Genomic DNA, 19,041 nt, shown 5'->3' on the forward strand with positions numbered 1-19,041 from the left:
AGCAGCCAGGAGCTCCAGCTTGAATCCAAGTCAGCCTGCAGCAAGCCCTCCACCAGGCCCAGCTCTGCCATCAGCACAGCTGAACACCCAGCAGGCATCCTGCTGATCCAGCCAGGGCTGGGAATTTCATCCTGTGCGGCACTGACATGCCAAATTTCCAGCTAGCAGTGCCCATGGGTAGGGACTAACCCCACGTCCCCCTGCTCCCTTGAAAAGCTCTTGAACGTCCTGCACCAAGTGGTGCTCCCTGGTGGGACAAGGTAGCCCATATCCCAGCACAACAGGCCAAACCTACCCCCTACACATGCTTGTCTGAGTCTGCATCACCTCAGGCAAAATTAATTAGGTTAATTACAGCAAAAATGGAGACAAAGGGACTCCAACAACCCCATATTGGCACTCTACCTGGAAAAGCTCACAAGAGGTACGGACACCATCCACCTCTGGGGAGGTGCCAAGGCCATGGCTGTGAGCCAGGCTGTCAGGTGCCTGCTGTGCATTGTTACCAGCAGAACTGGGCAAATGTTTTTGGCTGAATAGTTATTGATTGAAAACTGCAGTTTCCAGACAGCTCAGAGCTATTTGCTCCTTCACTTCAAGTTTTGGACAAGAACAAAATGCTTTGTTTTCCAAGCAAAAAAGTCTCATTTTGCATTGCTTTGTTTGTAATTGAGCTGCATTACATTTAAAAGAAAAGATAAAGGGTCTCTCAAATTTGTCTGTGTTGAGTTTTTCTCCCTCCAGCTTTTCATTTTGGGCACTAAATCAAGCAATTAATTATTTGTCCAGCTCAGGTCTCCAGACAAGCTGAGAGCATCATGAGCCAGAAGGCTGGAGCAGCTCTGCCCAAGCAGCAGTGCTGAGGAGGGTGTTGATTTTTTTTTGTGCTGCAGGCTCCTTTCAGGCCTTAGCTTGAGCTCCCTCAGTCCTAGGGCAAGGAAAGCAGAGCCCTTTGCAGGGAATGGCAGGTACCCCACCACAAGGGATCCCCACCTGCAGTGGGCAGCAGTTCAGGACACACAAGGTCACTGTCACTGCTTGGAAGACATGCTAGGACCAGGGCTTCCCATACCAACTGCCCAGCACACAACCATAGAATATTCTGAGCTGGAAGGGACCCACAAGGATCATCAAGTCCAGCTCCCAGCTCAGCACAGGACAACCTCAGAAATCACACCACATGGCTGACAGCATTGTCCAAATGCTTCCTGAACTCTGTCAGGCTTGGTGCTGTGACCACTTCCCTGGGGAGCCTGTTCCAATGCCCAGCCACCCTCTGGGTTTTTCCTAATAACCAACCTAATCCTCTGCTGCTACAGCTTCATGCCATCAGCTCGTGACACCATGGTCCCTCACCAGTGCTGCTAGCATTGGTCACTGGAGCAACTCTTCCAAATTCCAAATTCTGTCCCAATGCCAGACTCTAGTCCAGCAGCCAGGCACTGACTGACACAGAAAGGCAATCCCCCTCCTGTGCGTGAAAAGCAGCTGCGCTCACGGCTGCAGCCCAGTACCTCTTCCACAAGGGACTGGCCCAAACTGGGAGCTGTGCTCACGCAGCCACTCCTGCATCTCCCCTGTCCAGAGCTATTCCTGGCACCAGTGCCCTCAGTGCCCAAGCGAGGCTGAAAGCAGAGCTCGTCCACACAGGAATGGAACAACTGCACTATAAATAGCAAACCAGAATGGCTCAGGGCAGGCTCTGAAACACCCAAGCAGCAATAGTGCCATCCACTCAGGGTGCCCTGGGCATTTTGTAAGACCAGAAGTGATTCTGAGCAACAGAGAAGCTTGCACATTGCCAAGAGGCTCTGACAACACTGCGGAGGAAAAACTGCTGTCCAGGCTAAGACACAAAACTTACCTGCAAAAAAAACCATGGGGCATCTTGCAAACTGGAAATGAGTTAGTGACTGATGGGGGCAAAATAGGAGGGGAAGAAGATCTCAGAGGGGAGGCAGTTCCCAAAGCCAGGCAGTGGAAAGGAGAATACTCCCAACATCCAAACACGTTACTAGCCCTCCTCCCTTCCTGCTGCTCCTTGTGTTCCCATCCCTGGGGCTTCTCACACTGCTGAGCTAAACCTTGAACTTGCACGCTAAAGGACAAAGGCAGGGAAGAAACAGCATAGCTCAACTCAACCAAGCAGCAGATGAGTGGCTGAGGACAAAAGCTCATGCCTTCTGCAATCCACAGCAACCTCTGTGCAGTGCCCAGCCTGCACTGGGAGAGGCATAAGAGCTCAGACCATTCTGTGATCAGGTCTTCCAGGAAGAGTCTTACCCTTCCCACCACATTAATCCTCACTACTCCCTCCTCCCTCCTGGTGCCCCCACCTGGATCCACAAGTACTCCACCTTCCCCTTCTCACTGACACTGTATGTCCAATGAAGGGATCTCAGCCTCCCCAGATGAGCATACAACCGGCCTCCTGCAGCACTCACTGCCAGGCACCAGCCTCCCACTCTTGTGAGGGAGCCCTGCTCTTTCAGCAGTGCTGCAGCCCTTGGGCATACACTGGGCATGAGAGCACAGAAGAGACTCCTGGGGAATCAAGAGAGGGGTGTATGCACAGGGCAGGCACAGACCTGAACCAAATCACCCTGCAAATACACACACAGGCACACACACAGAGGGAAGCAGTTGCTTCTTCTGACAGAAAGGTCATTTTGTCAGAAGAGGAAGACAGCACTCAAAAAAAACCCAAAAGAAAAACACCAAACCCCTGCTTTATTGCTCCTGGAGCACCAAAACCAGACAGGATACAAAAAGCAAAGATAGCCAGGGTTGACTACAAACCCACCCCAAGAATTCCGTGAGTCCACAGCTCACTTTGCTTCTCCCCCATGGCTCTCCTGTCACCCCTCGCCCTTTCTCCTCAGCACAGCAAGCAGGAAGAGAAGCAGAGGTCTCAAGTTTGGCCAAGTTTCCACTAAGGGAACAGAAGCTTGATAACAGGCTGGACAGGATGTGAGCACCCATTGAGGAAAAGGATTAGTAACCCCTTAATCTGCACATTTTGGAGTCTAAGCACTTTGCTCTGCTCTTTAATTAAACCATGGAGTGCAGAGATTGCCAGAAGGTAGAGAACAAGGAGGAAGAAGGAAAGAAGAGGCTGTAGCTTAAAGACTGTTCCTTGAAGCTTAAATGCAAGGAGGAGGGTGTTACTAGCAGGGATGTATTTCACCTCAAGTGCTTTATACTGGGGCTGTTGAGCATCCTGTTGCCTTCCTTGATCAAATCTATGGGAGGGTCAGGGGCAGGATGAAGGGCAAACTGCATGAGGGCCTGGGGATGACAAAGGAGGGAGCAGGGAGATCTATCAGACTGGATAAAGCTTTACCTGTGGCAGCTTTGTCTGGCTGGTCATGACTCCCCTCCTGAGTCTCCTGCCTCCTGGGAAACAATCTGAGTGCCAGAGCACGTTTGTCTCCACTTCACACACCTGTCTGCACAAAAGGGCCTTGTTCCAGCACTTATCTGGCTCCAAGGTGGGGAGGCGCCAGAGCCTCACCGCCCTGGCACCCGGGCAGGACGTTCAGCTCCCTGTCGGGCTTCTTTGGATCTGCCTGGCAGGGGAAAATTTCCTGACACAGGTAAAGAGGGAAACCTTTTACCACAGCCCAAGACAAACAAAGCAGTTCAAATAATGCCCTGCTTCCCTCAAGCTGTGCTCAGGCGCACGTGCCCGTGCAGAGTAGGCAGCCAGCCTGAGGCTCTGGAAGCTGCCTGAGCAGTGAGGACAGGAGCCCCACAGCACAGCACGGGGAGAAAGGCAGCTGGTGCCAGAGCTGGGAACGGGAGTGCCAAGGAATGGCCTCACCTCCCAAAATGCTCTGCCACCAGCTCTGCCCCACCAGACCACGGCAGGGGGTGCGTGTGTGCAGGGACAGCCTGTCACTCCAGCGTTCCTCTCTTCCCTCACTCCTATTCTTTGGAATTCCTCTCCTCTGTTTGCTTTGTTTCAGACCTCAATGAACAGGAAGAAAAGAGAAGGAGCCTTGACAAATCCGATCAAGGCGTAGACATGCTGAGGCTCCCTCCTGCTGGCATGCCAAGCCCTACACTAATGAGGGGCAGGGAGAGAGAGGTGGCACCGAGAACAGTAGCCCCAAAGAAACACTTGATGGAACGGACAGAGGGAAAAGAAGCTGCTAGGACAGAACAATGCCAGCACAAGCTCCCAGCCTTCAGAAGGCAGTCTTCCCATTCTCCGTGGCCCAGAGAGTTTGTTCCAGTTCCTCAGTCCAGGTCCCAGTGACTTACTGCCCACTACACAAGAAGTAAGCAATAGACCATAGTATTGTTTGGGGAGAAGGATCCAGACATGCACACTCAGGTGAACAGCCACAGAGATGGGATCACACTTTATTCAGAGGACTGCTGTGGAGAATCTGGTCCTTCCCTCCAGAGAACTGGACTACGGGGTTTTACAAGTACCAGTGTTGTCTCTCCAGAGCCTCCCACAGGTCCCAAATACCCACAGAGCCAAGCCCTTCTGCCATGCAATTATCCCATTTACCGATTTAGAAACACTAAAACAGCAAAGGAGCAACCACATGTAAACCATCTACTTAACACACATGATAACTAACCTTTGAAGGCTGCCAATGTTGCAGGAGTGGCTAGGAACAGCTGGAGAAGTTGGCACAGCCTGGTGGTGCCCGTGAGGACCCCTCTCTAACCAAGGATTCTCAGCTTGAAGGGCAGATAAGACATCTCAGCTGTACTTGAGAGATTTGGAGCTTGCTGTCACCTGAAACCCAAAAGACAGTCACGTGAAGAGCTACTGCATAAGAGAGCTCTGAGGACAGGCCCCTGCACATCCAAGAGTAACAGATAAGAGCACCCAACACCTTGGTCCTGTCCCTATCCTCCAGCCTGTCACAAAGCACAGCTCAGTGTCACCAAGGCTACCCAGACAGCCCAGGGGAGAACGACTACCTGCATGCTGCATATTCCCAGACCCAGTTCCCTGCACAGTCCTTGGCACGTTCCCCCCACGCAAGGAGGGCTGTCCACATGTCCCCAGAACTGCTGGCAAAGCCACAGCCACCATGTTCCATTGCAACACGTGTCAGTCCTCACACCAATCCTTCAGCAGCATCAGGAACTGGGGGAGGGATGCAAGTTCTCTGGCCCCCTCCCAAACATGAGAGCAGCAGCAAGTGTCTAACTTGTGAGGCAATAAAGGGATTAACTATCATGTCTAGTAACCTGAGCCCCCGTGACATGCCCTAGGCAGCCCCATAAAGGCACTTAGGAGTGTCTATCCAAATAGATGCATAGAGGGAGAGAGGAAAGGCAGAGGAGAGAGCAAGCAGGCAAAAAACATCACACACACAACTTGTGCTGAAGAGAGCAGAGCAGTCTGCACATGTTACTCCTCCTCAGAGGAAATCCTCTTCCTCTGCTGGGATCTTGCCAGGGCACCCCCTTTCCTCCAACTCCCACAGAGTTGGGCACACACATTCCACAACTGCAGGATGAACTGGATAAGCCCTTCTCCCAGAAGGCTAGGAGGATCCTTAGCTCCTTATCAGGAGAAAGTCAAAAACAGAAGCACAGACATACTGATATGCTGGGGCAAAGGAATCAGAGAAGAATTGGGAATTTTGTTTTAAAGACTCTCTATCCACACATTGTTGCTCTAAGATGGAGCAGGACTTTAAAAGCAGATAAAAACCTACTAAAAGCATGTATCTGGTCTGTCCACCTGTTTTAAAAGCCCAAACAGAGAAACAAGTGTGCAGCGTGCTGTATTCCTGTACCCCTCTAAGCCACAGCAAACCCCAGGCCAGCCTGGCACAGCATAATAGGACAGAAGGGAGGTGACATCAATCCCAACAAGGGCTGGAAATAAAAAATAGTAACAACAGCTGCTACCTGAACAGTGAAATCCAGCAATTCCAGGAGTGAAGTACAGCACTGCACTGTTCAGCAAAACTCTTCTTCAGCAACAAGGCCCAACAAAACTTCTGCTTTCTGAGTCCCCATCAGATTCTGGCTACAAGGTGGCAGCCAGTGAGAGAGGACAGAATGGACCCTACAGCACATGTCAGTAAACAGCTGTCTCCTGCACCATCCTCACTCTGCTTGTCCTGATCCGTCAGCTCCTGCCTCAGACCAAAGGGGTCTAAGAGGGGAAACTCAAGAGATGGATACTTCTGGGGCAGTAGGAACAGGATATGAACCAGAGTGCCAAACCCTTCTCGCGTACACCCCACAGCCCTCCCCAGGTGCTACCAGAGCTTTGTATTTCCAGGGAACAGTTCAGCAGGTAAGAGCCAAGTCCCTCCACCTGGGCTAGGAAGCAGAAGCTGCTGGCAACAACACTGAGTACTTTCAACAGCAAAGAGCTTGAAAAGCAAAAGCCCCTTCAGCAGAGATAGTACTGAGTGATGAGAACAGATATGTGTCTGTCACACAACAGCACTCTCCACTGGGATCCACCACAGCATCACAGGGGCAGCAGAGTTCCCATGCACACATGGCTGGAGCCTCATCTCCAGGATGGAGCCCACATCATATGGCTGCAACCCAGCCTCCAGCAGTCATTTACACAGCACCACACACAGGACCTGCAAGATCTGCAGCCTGCTGGGACCAATCTCCAGGTCTGCTGCCTTCTCCAGGTGGGGTCAGGGGAGCTTATGGTGATGCAGGGGGAAAGGCAGGTCAGAAACCACAAGCAGTTACCCCTCACACATCCAAAAGCAGTTGCAGTGCCCTCTCCCTCAGGGCCCAGCTGTATCTCTCCCTTGGAGTGTTTCCATCAACTCAGCCATCAGAGAACTACGTGTCCAAAAGTTTTTTCCAGCTGCATCACATGGATATTAAAAGACATGGCCTCTCCCTTTCAGCCCTTGGCACAGGCAGATTTGAGTATTACAGGAGAGACTGCACATTGCTAATGAATCAGGGAAGGGAGTTATCCAAGTAACAATCTGTGGCTCTAAATGGCTTTCTGGAAAAGGCATCTGGAGGCAGGAGGCAGTCAGTATCTCGCAGCAGGGCTCTGCACACATTGCCAGACATGTTGTTCCTCCTGGGAAGCCAAAAAGAGTCTTTCTCCAGAGATGCCAAGTCTGAGCTAAGCTGGGAAGGGCAGGGGCACCCTGACAGAGAGCAGCAACAAAATGCCTCCAAGTCAAAACACACATTGAAAAGCCCCTTAAGCTTGTTTGACCTGGATTTCCCTTCCTGTCGGACTACTGCTTCAAGTAACAGATCTGACAGCAACACTTCAGGAACTTAGGTACTACACCACCAGCTTTCCCTGCCAGCTGTTGCATTTCCAGACCCCAGGAGGGCTTTCCAAGATCAGAAGTACAAGCTACCACCACCGGCATTGCCATGCTCAGAACCTGGTGTGCTTCATTGCCCTTGTCTCCTCATTTGGACAGAGATTTGGAGCTCTCCTGAAAGGTGTTGGTCTCCAGTGGGATATCATGAGTCAATGAGGCCTTCCATTCTAGGCAGAGTTCATGTAACAGGGACTAAAATACTCCCTGGACATGCTTCCATCTACAGGTTATTCATAATTTATCCCCAGCTATCCCAAAGTATTGGCTGAGCTCATCCAGAAGCAAAGAAAATACATAGCCAGACCATGGCGTGAGAGCTGAGAAGGGCAGGATGGGACGCCCTAAAGAAAAGGCCAGAAAGGCCACCTCATTCTTCATCACAGCCACAGCCAAAGAGATCCACATCCCCCACCTCATACTGCCAGGCTACTTCCCTTCTGGCAGGGGAGGGTCAGCAGAAAGACAATGTTGGGGAGAATATCCACTTCTCACCCCAACTACCCCGCTCCCAAGACACAGCCAAGCATCAATATACTGAGTGTATCCTCCCACATCCTGCTCCCCAGCTCCAACCCTGGCAGGTACTGTATGAAAACATCCTCATCCTGGCACTCTGAAAGATGTGTTTGAGGCTTCCTGAGGATGAACTGCCTGACAGCCGTGGCAGTGCTGCACCTGAAGCCAGGCTTCCCAGATATGGCGTGGTCTCATGGATCTGAGCAAAGAGCAAGACACTGGCAGCCAAGCAAGCTGGATTTCAGCACTGTACCCACAGATGGGCTGGCAGAACATTCGCTTGTTTTTGGTTTGCTTCTTTTCTTCCCGTTAGTGCTGAGCCTGCACCCCTCATCATTAGAGCATTGGAACTATTTGGCCTCAGTTACAGCCAGTGGATTTCCAGTAAGCACAAGCCCTCAGCACCCAGACTGACAGTAAGCACTAAGGAAAGAGTTGCTCCTAGATCATTCTGGGCACACTCAAGAGAGACACTAGTCCCTCAGCCCAGCCTTACACCTCCTGCTGCCACACACACCACGGGCACCATAAGCCAGGGCAATTCAAGTCTTGCTCAGTCTCATGGACTTGCTGCTGCTCTGAGAAGCCACCCATCCACAGTGCTCCATTGCAACATATTTACCATAAAAAGGCAGCATGATGCTATTCAAACTGTCCTCCAAAACCACTTGCTGCAAGCAGGAGATGAACAAAAGGGGACATGACAGTTGGTGGGAGTTTGGGGGCAAGGGTGAAGAGGAAGCATCTGCCAAAATGCTCTTTACTCGGGGACAGAATCTAGCTGTGCTGTTGAGAGTAGCCCAAGGACTTTGTGCATCGAGCTTCACCTCTGGCTGAAGACAAGGTGTCTTTGGCAGACTCCTAGGCAGCCGGCTCTCAGATTGCTGTCTGGCAGAGCTAGAGCATCTCCTTGAAGAAGAGCAGCTCTGGCAGTCTGCATTGGATATGCCCCTAGAGTCACCAGCAGCACACGCTTACCCCAGTAAGCTGTGCTGGAGATCTCTGTCACGGGCTTCGGGTGCTACCTCACCCGCCCACGCTCTTACAGTAGCAGCCCAGCCACCGTGAAATTCAGAGAAACTCGCAGGTAGCGCTGCATGTGAATGGAAAGTTGGGTCTAATCCATGTGATTCTGACTAAAAAGGTTTGTTTAGCGCCAGACTGCTTGCCAGCGGTATCTCGTGCCCTTTTTGAACTCAGCCTGCTGGAAAACAAACCCTGGGGGGAAGAGGAGAGATCAGGAAGGATAAAGTGCCTGCCCATGCAACTGTAATTCCCGCCGAGGAAGCCGCAGGCACACACTGTGCCCATTGTGCGGAGGTAACCGGACAGGAGGAAGGAGGGGCGGCTCGGCCCAGCTCCGTGCGCGCCCGAGAGGCCACGAAGCGCCTGCTGGCCCACGGGCACCGCCGATCTTTGCCCCGGGCAGCATGCGGAGCCGGGCCGCCGCGGGCAGGGGCGCTGGCCGGCAGCCTCGGCCAAGCGGGAGGCAGAGCCGGGGCAGGGCACGGCACAGGGAGGGAGGGAGGTCGGTCGCGGGACCGGGCACAGGCTGGAGACACTTCTGCAACAGGCTGCAGCCAGCGGGACCCGCGCCTCCTGCCGCCTGCGAGCGGGCACAGCCGTGCTAGTGCGGCAAGCACTGCGCGCAGCGGGGGCCGGGCGAGTCCTGCGTGCGCTCCGGGAGAGCCCCACACGGCCCGACCACCGCCCTTCTGCTCCCCGCTCCGGTACCCCCGCCCCGGGCGGGGACACACACTGGCACGCACGGACGCGAGGATGAACACCCCCATTCCCCGAGGCCCCCCAACCTTTCCGTGCCTCCAGGGCAGCACCTCCCCTGCTCCGCACCCGCGGAGTGGGCACGGACCTTCAGCCCCGAGCGGAGCGGGGCGGTCCCTGCCTCCTTCCTCCCGGTCACACCGCACCCTTCCCCGCGCAGAGCCGTGGCCAGGTGCGGAGCGAGGCTGCCCACCGCCGGGCAAGCAGCGACCCGGGTGCCCATGGGAGCCCCCGGCTGGGACAGGGGGTGGCGCACGCCTCTCCCCGGCAGGTGACAAAGGGGCAAGCGCCGCTCCCGGCGCCCGCTCTCATGCCCCAGCGCCACCGGGAACTTTTTACGGGTGCAGCAGCCAGCCCCGGCAGCTCCCCCGAGCAGCCCCCGCCGTGTGGCCGGTACCCCGCACCCCGGCCCCAGCCGCCCCGGAGCGCCAGACCCACGCGTGGGCAGACCCCCGCCCGCCGCAACGCTCCAGGAACGGCTCCTTCCCGGAGCCCCCGAACTGACCGCACCCCGGCTCCTCAGACGGCAGCGACTGCGTCCCCGCTCGGGAAAGCCCCAGCCCGCCCTTACCTGCCGGGCCGCCGCCGCTCCTTCAAACCCCCGCCCCGCCGCCCATCGCCCGCTCGGCGCTCGGCCCGGCTCGGCTGCTCGGGGCGGGGCGCGCTGGGGGCGGCCCCGGAAGCAGCGCGGCGGCGGCGGCGCCATGGCGGCAGCGGCAGCCTCGGCCCGTGCCCGCGGAGCCGGCCCGGTGTGGCGGCTGCGCCTGCTGTGCCAGCGCTACCAGGAGTACGTGAGGCGGCACCCGGCCGCCACGGCCCAGCTGGAGGGCACCGTGCGGGGGCTCTCCTACCTGCTGCCAGGTGCGGGGCGGCGGGCGAACCTGCGTCCCTCCGGCCGGGGTCTGCGCCGGGGGGCAGTGGGCACCGGGAGCCAGCGGGGAGTGGGGCTCCCTCGGCCCGGGGCGCTCGCTGTAGCCGCTCTCTTCCCTTCGCAGGTCGCTTCTCGGACTCGCACGCACTGTCGGAGCTGGGTAGGTGGGCAGCGGTCGGGGCCGGTGCTGTGCCCTTGCCCGGGTGCATGCGGGTCTTTCTCCCCTGTCCCTGCTTTTGTCCATCCCTGGCTGCATCCTCGGACAGCTCCTGGGAGGAGTGTGCACATCTTGCTGCCCTCCTTCCCTCGTTGCCTGTCGGGGACAGAGGCAGCAGGGCCGGTTTGGCTTGCTTTGTGTACATCTGTTCTGCGTTGTTCTCTTCCAGTGTACTCTGCCTCCAACCTCCTAGTGCTGTTAAACGACTGGATTCTCCGAAAGGACCTGCAGCAAAGCCTGCCAGTGGTAAGGCTGGAGTGCGTGGGAGGAGGATTTGGGACACATGCTTTTCTCCTTGCAGGAGCTTTCAGGGAGTGTCTGTAGAAACTTAGCAGGTCTTTGCTGTGGCCTCTCTTTGCGGTCATTTGTGGAGAAGCCAGAGGCAACCTCTGAATGCAAGTAAAACAGCAGCCCTGTCCCGTAGCTCCTGGCTTGGAGGTGTGGCCAGAGCACTCCCTGGACCACAGAAATCAGGCCCTGACTTGCACCAGAAGCTTCACAGGCTTTTTTGAGAAGCTCAGAACTTGAGCTAGGTAGAGGTGTTGATGAATAAACCATTGCTGTTTACACAGCAGTGGCTCTGGAGCACTGAAGCTCTGATTCCATCTGTCAGACTCTTCCTTTGCATATTGTATTGAGTAAAACAAATGTAAGCACCTTGCTACTATGTCTCTCTTGCATGAACACCAGGCCAGCTCCCAGCATTGTTAAACCCTTTGGGGAATGGGAGAGAGGTTGGTTTGTTCCAGACAAGGCTCTCCTGTTACAAACCTGCACAGTGTGTGGGTTGGGTGTAGGCAGCTCCCTGAATGGAGCATCAGGTGTGTAACAAATAGAAATGCAGAAGACTTGCTTCCCTGGTTGAGTTGAATAGAAGTTCAGCTGTATTGTCTTTATTGATGCTTTTCAGAGGATCAAACCCTGTGGTTGACAGCAGTAGTAGTGTGGAGAGCAGAGACCTAGACTGGAAGAGCACCTGCTGTCTTGGGCTTCATGCCTGAAATCTAGGCTGTGTTCAGCCAGCATTCACTCTGGTGTGGCTGTGGACTCTCGGTTCCCTTCCCTCTGCTCCCAGCACACTCTCTCATCAGCTCTATCCAGAGAGGATGTTGTCTTGTGTCTCAGCTGTGGGATGGGGAAGAGGGGAGAGTTTTGCTGTGGAGCTCAGGCACCGTGCCACAATCCAGGAGTCTATCCTGCTGTGTCAGTTGGGGTAGAGGCAATATAAAACTCATATGTGATGTTCTCCCTGTTTTTGGAGTAGTAACTCCATGGGATACTGTGATGTCTCAGTCTGTCCCTGCTTGGAGTAAGTGGGCTTGTGTGTAGGCTCCAGCCGTAGTGAGGACATTGCTTTTTGTGTCTGGAGCTGTGACTTCCAAGGCCATCTGGTGCATATTTCTGATAGTCCCACCAGGCTGGGCTGTGTTTCTGCCCTCTTTAACTCCCGAGCAGAACCTGCATCCTGTCCCCCTCCTCCCCTCTGTGTTTTGCAGTCGCTGCCCCAGCAGAAGCTGCTGACCTGGCTGAGTGTGCTAGAATGCGTGGAGGTCTTTGCAGAGATGGGGACAGCCAGGGTGTGGGGGGAGATGGGCCGGTGGACCATCATTGTCCTCATCCAGCTGGCTAAGTAAGTGCTGCGGGCAGAGGGGAAGGGGCAGCGTGCGCTCGGAAAGGGGGCCTGGAGGGCACTCCATAGTACCCTGGAAAAATCCCACACAGGACTGAGCTACCAGTCCCTGAGGCTGGGGGAATTTGGAGCCCCACAGTTTACTGGATTCTGTGCCACAGAAAGGAGCACTTACACCTCTCACCTTGCCAGTTGCTCTGAGGAGACCCTCAGAGAGGGTCCGAGAGTTTCCCTCTTCTGTGGAAGCCATCTCTCCAGTGTAACAGGAACCCAACTCTATAGCCAGGTATTGAAGATTTCCACGTGTCTGTTCACAGAGCCATCCTTCGTCTCCTGCTCCTGCTGTGGTACAAAGCTGGCATCCAGATGTCTCCTCCCATCGTGCCACTGAACAGGGAGAAGCAACAGCCTCTCCACCCTCAAGGTGAGCCCACGGTGTTGTCATCATTGGCTTGGTGCCTTGCTGAGCCACATGTCTTGTCCTGCTAGAATTACTCATCAGAGCAGTGGCTTGTGCAGCACATGGAACCGTACGGTGTCTGTACTCAAGGCTGTGCTGAACTTTCCACCCTTTGCAGAGGATGTGTTAGCTTAGTGGCAGGGTTGTCCTACTATCTGGAAGGAGGGGATGGAGAAGTCTAAGCTGGGAATTTCTGGTTGAACCATGAGACAGGCTGCATGTGCCCTGTCTAGTGATGAGGAAAGAGGCCCTAGATCTGGGCAATGTCAGGCAGATTTACCTTTTCACCTGCTGCCTACTGTTAGGTCCTGCAGAATGGTCCAGTTTGCACCAAATCAGCCTTTCAGTCTGCTCTTCTTGGTGGCAGCTTAGGAGAGGGCGCTGCCTGCTCTGGGGTGTGAAGTGTATTGCTTTGAAGCCTGACCCCTGTGGCTGTTTCCTTCTGCAGGCATGGAAGACAACTCCTCAGGGAAGGATCAGACCTATGTTGGCAGGCGTTCCAGCCGTGTTGTGCGCTCTCTACAGAGCAGTAAGTAACCGAGCCTGTTCTTCAGCCTGTTCTGCTCTGTGCCTTCATGGATGGCATAGGTGTGAGCAGTAAAGGGTAGAACCTTGTATTGGGACATATCTTGCCACTCACTGGGCCCACTGTGGGTGAGTGGGGGTATCAAAGCAACCAGAGATGTGCTGCAAGGCTAGCACTTAAATTATGTTTTGCCAAGTGAGCCGTGCAACAGAAACAGCTCTTCATCATGGTTATGCTTTGAGGAGCACAGATCTTACAAGTACCTGTTCGGCCTTTCCTGTTTCACACCTTCACAGTGCAGAAAGCAAGGAAACATGATAGCAAGGTGTCCTGGTTTGGGCTGGGATAGAATTAGTTTTCTTCCTGGTAACTGGTACAGTGCTGAGTTTTTGGTTTAGTATGAGAGTAATGTTGATAACATTATTATAACTGATATTATAGGTTGTTGAGAAGTAGCAGTTACTCTAAATCAAGGACTTTTCACTTTCCTGGATTCTGCTAGTGAGGAGATTCACAAAAAGCTGGGAGGGAGCATAGTCAGGATGGGTGACCTGAACTGGCCAAAGTTATCTTCTATACCATAGAATGTCATGCCCACGGCATGAACTGGGGGAGTTGGCTGGGAGGGGCCAGTCGATGTTTGGGAATGGGATGGGCATCTGTCTGGGGATGGTGAGTGGTTGTACATCACTTGTGTTTCTTGGGTTTTGCTATCTTCTTTTTCATTACCGTTATTATTGTTATTATTTTTGTTATTTTACCTTATTTCAATTATTAAACTGTTCTATGTCCAAGGAGGAGTTTTACTTTTTTCTGATTCTTCTCCCCATCCAGCTGGCCGGGGGGTGAAGGGCTCCAGGTGGAGTGAACCAGCAGTTGTGTGATACCTAGTTTCCAGCTGGGACAAAGCTTTTATTTGTGTTAGTAACCAATCCTGCTTGTTTCAGCCCCCTCCCTGCAGTCGCGGCACTGGGGGTCCCCCCAACAGAGGGAGGAATCGCAGAGCCGAAGAGCAGAGGAGATGAACCAGCCTCCCACTCCTCTGGGTCTCCAAGAAACCATCGCAGAATCCATCTACATTACCCGGCCCCTGCTCCACCGTATCCTGCCCCTCTCCGTGCGCTCCCACGGCTCGCGGTGCCAGCAGAGGGTGCTGCGGGCCCGGCCCGGTGCGGGGCAGTGCCCCGCCAGCTCCGCTCCCTGCGCGGCTCTGCCTGGGCTCGGGGCTCCTCCCTTCCTTACACTTTGGTGGCTGGCCTCAGCCCCCGGAGCTGTGGGTGCAAGTCCTCCAGCTCTTTTCCCCGGGGCCCCCAGCCCTGCCTTATGGTGTATTTGCCTGCACTGGGCAGAACCTTGTGGGTTTGCAGGCAATCACTTCTCTGCATGCCTCTTGTTAGGAATCCCTCATCTTTTCATTCCTTGACTGTGTGTTCCTAGTATTGAGTTTAGGAGTATGGGGCCGGACATCATGGAAGCCCTGGCTCCTCTCAGCAGTCCTGGACATCTCAAGGTCAGTGTGATGAAGAGTCTTTCTTGGTGCTTGGTTTGGTGGTGGCTGGGCATCACAGGTGCCCATTCCCCAGTCCTGGGCGGGCCCTACTGAGAGAAATACGCACCAGGGCTGGTCTTTAGCTTAGGGATCGACACATCTTCTACAACACTTACAGTGCTCTCGGTTCTGAGCTGCTGCAGGCTGCTCTACGTGGAGCTAAGCGTGAAGGGCTTTAGAAGGCCACTTTCTTTTCCCTCCCTGCTGGCTGCTTTTGCTGTGACTTAGCTCTCTGCCCTCCTCCTTCCAGTCTGAGTTTGCTGAGTGATCTGAAAGACCTGAACAGGCGAGAGCGGGCAGAGCTGAGGCGACGAACCATCCTGCTGCTGTACTACCTGCTGAGATCTCCTTTCTATGACCGATACTCAGAGTAAGGGGCCCTTGCTGGGCGTTTGCTGAAAATTTCCCTTTTAGCTGAAATAGCGTCAGAGGACTGGGTGAGTAGGTCTGAAGATGTGTGGATGCCTCTGACCAGGTTAATCTGAGCTTGTGTAACAGCTGCCATTGCTGTTTGTGTGTTCAACAGCTGGGGCGGGAGATGTCCAGCTGGACGTGTTCATACTCTCTCCCTTTCTAGGGGCAGGATCCTCCTCCTTCTGCGCTTGTTGGCTGATTATGTGCCTGGAGTTGGCTTCATCACACGTAAGTGGGTCCCACAGTTATATCCCCATTTCTGTCTGGTGAAGACAAAGAGGGTTGTTGGGAACATTTGTCAATTGGTTTCCAGTCCAGGGAAGGAATTGGGAAGTCCCTAGAGAGGTTAGCACTAGAGCACCCTGTGTTGATGCTTGAGTAATTTTTAAATGCTGAAGGAAAATATTAATTGCTTCCAAGCTTGATGACAGTGGTAAACCTCTATGTTCCCTGAGGGTGCAGAGCTCGGTGTCTGCCACCTAGGCCTGTTCTGGGCTTCCTTTCTGCACCTCAGCTGGTACACCAGGGCTCCAGCTTTGCAGCCCTGTCCTGAACTCTTTTCCTTGATCCCTAGTCTGCAGTGTGGACACGAGGGGTAAATGGGTGCCTGGAAGCATTGAACCGGGCAGAAACTGATTGTAAATCAAAGGGCCAAATCAGGTCTGTGTTCTAGTTCTTCACCAGAGGATCCCTTTATTACAGGCCAGCATTTAATTTCCCCCCACTCTTCCCCTGATGATGTTAATCCTTTTGTGGAGTGATTCATGGCAGTGATGTGACATTACATCAGCCTGGCATCATGGGATTGCCCTTTCTTTGGGGAGGTCACAAAGCTGTCTAGTCAGGAGCCACTTCCTCCAGTTAGTGATTTCAGAGAGGCTTTGGAGCCTGCATTAAGCCCTGTGCAATGTAAGCATTTTTGCTCTACAACAGATGCTTCTGTGTTTGCACCTGCTCTCTATTGCTGAGTTATCTTCCCTCTTCCCTGTCACAGCAGTGTTCTCCTGACTCTCTGCATGTGGGTTTTCCCCTTGCACATTGTAGAGCCCCTTTCCCACTGGAGGTTTGAACATGTCAGCTCTGAGTGAGTGGATGGTGTCCCACACCATGGCCACGTTTCACACCCCTCTTGGTCTGCTCTGATCTCTGGCACCACATTGCAGTGTTGCCTTACATCTTGGCAAAAGTAACTCTTCTATTCTTGGGTCCATCTGAGTTGTGTTAGTGGAAATTTGGGGATGTTTGGATCATAATGAGAAGGGGATATCCCCCATAGACACATAGCATTAAATTGTTGCCTTTCTACGTGTATGATCCCTATGTTCTCTTGTTTCAGGGCCACTGATGGATTACTTACCTGCTTGGCAGAAAATCTATTTCTATAACTGGGGCTGATAAGAAGATGATTACTCTCTGCTAAAATCATGGCTGGACATTCCTTAGGAGGGCAAGCAGGCTGGGGGAGGGATGTTGATGATGTCTAATTTTCAGTTAAATCATAAATGAGAAGCTCCTGTTCTGCAGAGCGGGGAAGGGGTTGTATGTGATTTTTTTTAACAGACCTAGGCGTGAATGATGGACACTAAATATGTGGGGAGACCCTGGCCACCTATTTCTCTGGACCATTCTGTGGCTGCAGTGTGGTGATGGGGCAACCTCTTTTTTGAAGCACTTGATTTTTCTTCTTTTGTACAGCTGTGCTTTAATAAAGCCAGGCAGGCAGTGATTTTTGGAGAGCACTGTCTCACGTGTCAAGGCGCTGAGGTTGACCTGCAGCCTGCTTGTGTTGGCCGTGCCTGGCCCATCTGCTTGGAGCAGATTTGTCTGTCAAATAAACTGACTGAATGGAGAGAACCGAGCCCAAGAGCCTCTGCCTCTTTGCATGGGATCCTTGTATCTGGTTGCCAGCAGGTCTTTCTTTGTGAGAAAGAGAATTTTTTGCAGTTGTCTACCCTGGGACTCTGTAGAAGCCTTAGAAGCCTTTTGCTCTGGCCTCTGTCAGTGAGGGCCCCACATATTGCTGAGCGGATGACTATAGCCCCTGTAATTCCCAGTGCCTGCCTCAGTCCCCAGAGTCCTGGCCTTCCCCTGGGGATACACAGAGCTGCTTTCCTAGCACCTAATGTGTGTGAAAGGGTTTGCAGAATGGCTACCAGCCAGTGCTGGGGGCTTGGCCAAGGGCAGAGAAGTGATTAATTCAGCAAATCTGCTGTGCCACGTTTAATAAAGGGCCTAGGAGAGGCCTGTGTCTCTTCTAACGGGGACAGTTGAGGGACCAGTCTGCACAGTGAGCTTCTGTGGAAGCTCCCTTGGCCAGGACAAAGGGTTAGTCAGCTGCTGGCACTGGGCTGCCCCAGAGGCAGCTGTGTGAGTAGTAAGTGTGCCCCAAGTGGCTCTCAGGAACATTCCTACCTGAACCATCCCTGAAGGATTCTCAGGCTGCAGCGGTCACAGCCTTCTTGCCTCAGCACCCAGCACTGGAAGTGTAGTCCCACACACACATCCCTCGTGTGCCACCACAGTTGGGGACCACAGGACTTTGCCAGTGTGAGGGGTCTGTTGGCACCTCAGCTGGCAAGGCCTTGCAACGTGGTAACAGCAGCACAGAAGAGCCATGGCCAAGGAACTGTTCTTTGCTCAGTCTTTAGCAGAAGAAGATGCTGAAGTGCTGGCTCCTGGGACAGAGTGGTACTGAGATGAGATGCAAGGGTCTGCTTTTGGAGGGTTTGAGAGGAAGGCACAAGCAGGAGCTGAGGGACAGGGACAGCCCTGGAGCTCTGACTCTACAGAGGACATGCACCAGCACAGTGAATGCTCAGCAGCGGGCAGGGCCTGGGCAGAGGCAGCCCAGGACCTGAAGGGGACAAGGTAGGAAGGGCCAGCAGCAGCACCTGGGAGGGGCCACGTTCCCTGCCCCACCCAGCAGGCGTCCCGGGCAACCGGGGTGGCTCCTCTGTGACCTTGCTGCAGAACAAGCGGAACCGGTCAGTGTGCACCATGCTGTGCTGCCTGCTGCTCCTCGCCCTGCTGCTGGGGGCTGCGCTCCCACGGCCTGTGCACCAGAGGTGATGGCACTTCCTTCCTCATCCTCCCTGCCCCGGTACCTGCAGGTACCCCAGGGGCCCTGACATGGGCTGGGACTTGGCACCAGGCCTCAAAAACTGGCCAGACTGAGTGGAAGAAGCAGCTCTTGTGCCAGCCTGGGTCAGTGCTGTAGGACCTCGGCTCACTCCTGGCCCTTGTTTTCCTCTGTAGGGACAGCTACTCAGTTCCTGAGGATTTCTCTGCTCCCCTGGAGCTTCCACAGAAGCACTTTGGCCTGGTGGACGGTACAGTGCCCTCCTTGCCCCACTGACCCCCCTTTCCATGCACTCACCCCTGCGGGTGGGTGGCAGTCCCAGAGCTGGGCCCAGCCTGTGCTGCACCCGCAGATTACGGCATCAGGCCCAAGCAGCCCGGCCTCAGGACGCGGGCGGCCCCGGCGCGGCCGGCGCAGCTGCGCAGAGCTCACAAAAGCAAGCGCGACGGGCTGGACCTGCTGGAGTACTACGAGGACGGGCGCCTGTGAGCCAGCGTGCCCTGTGCCTGCCACGGCCCCGCAGGTGAGGGCTGCAGCAACGGCTGCCTGCAGGCCCTTCACATCATCGTATGAGCTCTGGCCTCCCACGACTGCTGCCAGGGCTCTCGGACCAATACTGAGAAGCTCCAGCTCCTCTTGGGGTCCCAAAGGAAAGTAGGAGGCCCAAACCCCTTGTAGTGGGAAACAAAC

General features: G+C 54.3%; 3 protein-coding genes across 6 annotated transcripts in view; 2 read left to right on the forward strand and 1 right to left on the reverse strand.

Moving 5' to 3' along the window:
• LARGE2 (LARGE xylosyl- and glucuronyltransferase 2) overlaps positions 1-10,274 on the reverse strand; it is a 23,400-nt gene extending 13,126 nt beyond the window's left edge. Inside the window, exons 1-2 of one of the 4 annotated variants that reach the window (XM_063398483.1) lie at positions 10,177-10,274; positions 4,596-4,756 (exon numbers count right to left, since the gene is read on the reverse strand). The gene's annotated coding sequence lies outside the window, so the exon portion shown is untranslated. The other 3 variants (XM_063398484.1, XM_063398487.1, XM_063398486.1) reach the window with 3 other exon arrangements.
• Positions 10,259-17,130, forward strand: PEX16 (peroxisomal biogenesis factor 16). Its single transcript, XM_063398498.1, has 11 exons — positions 10,259-10,466; positions 10,601-10,636; positions 10,863-10,939; positions 12,190-12,323; positions 12,641-12,747; positions 13,232-13,312; positions 14,257-14,409; positions 14,747-14,819; positions 15,109-15,228; positions 15,436-15,500; positions 16,609-17,130. The coding sequence occupies exons 1-11, from the start codon at positions 10,310-10,312 to the stop codon at positions 16,665-16,667; spliced, it is 1,062 nt and encodes a 353-aa protein (XP_063254568.1). The 5' UTR covers positions 10,259-10,309; the 3' UTR covers positions 16,668-17,130.
• Positions 17,131-18,146: 1,016 nt separating this feature from the next.
• On the forward strand, positions 18,147-19,017 carry FREY1 (Frey regulator of sperm-oocyte fusion 1). Its single transcript, XM_063398503.1, has 3 exons — positions 18,147-18,337; positions 18,528-18,601; positions 18,704-19,017. Exons 1-3 carry the CDS (start codon positions 18,270-18,272, stop codon positions 18,838-18,840), a joined length of 279 nt encoding a protein of 92 aa, XP_063254573.1. The 5' UTR covers positions 18,147-18,269; the 3' UTR covers positions 18,841-19,017.
• Positions 19,018-19,041: the final 24 nt, after the last annotated feature.

This window comes from Prinia subflava, chromosome 5 (genome assembly GCF_021018805.1).
Source record: "Prinia subflava isolate CZ2003 ecotype Zambia chromosome 5, Cam_Psub_1.2, whole genome shotgun sequence".
Classification (NCBI taxonomy): domain Eukaryota; kingdom Metazoa; phylum Chordata; class Aves; order Passeriformes; family Cisticolidae; genus Prinia; species Prinia subflava.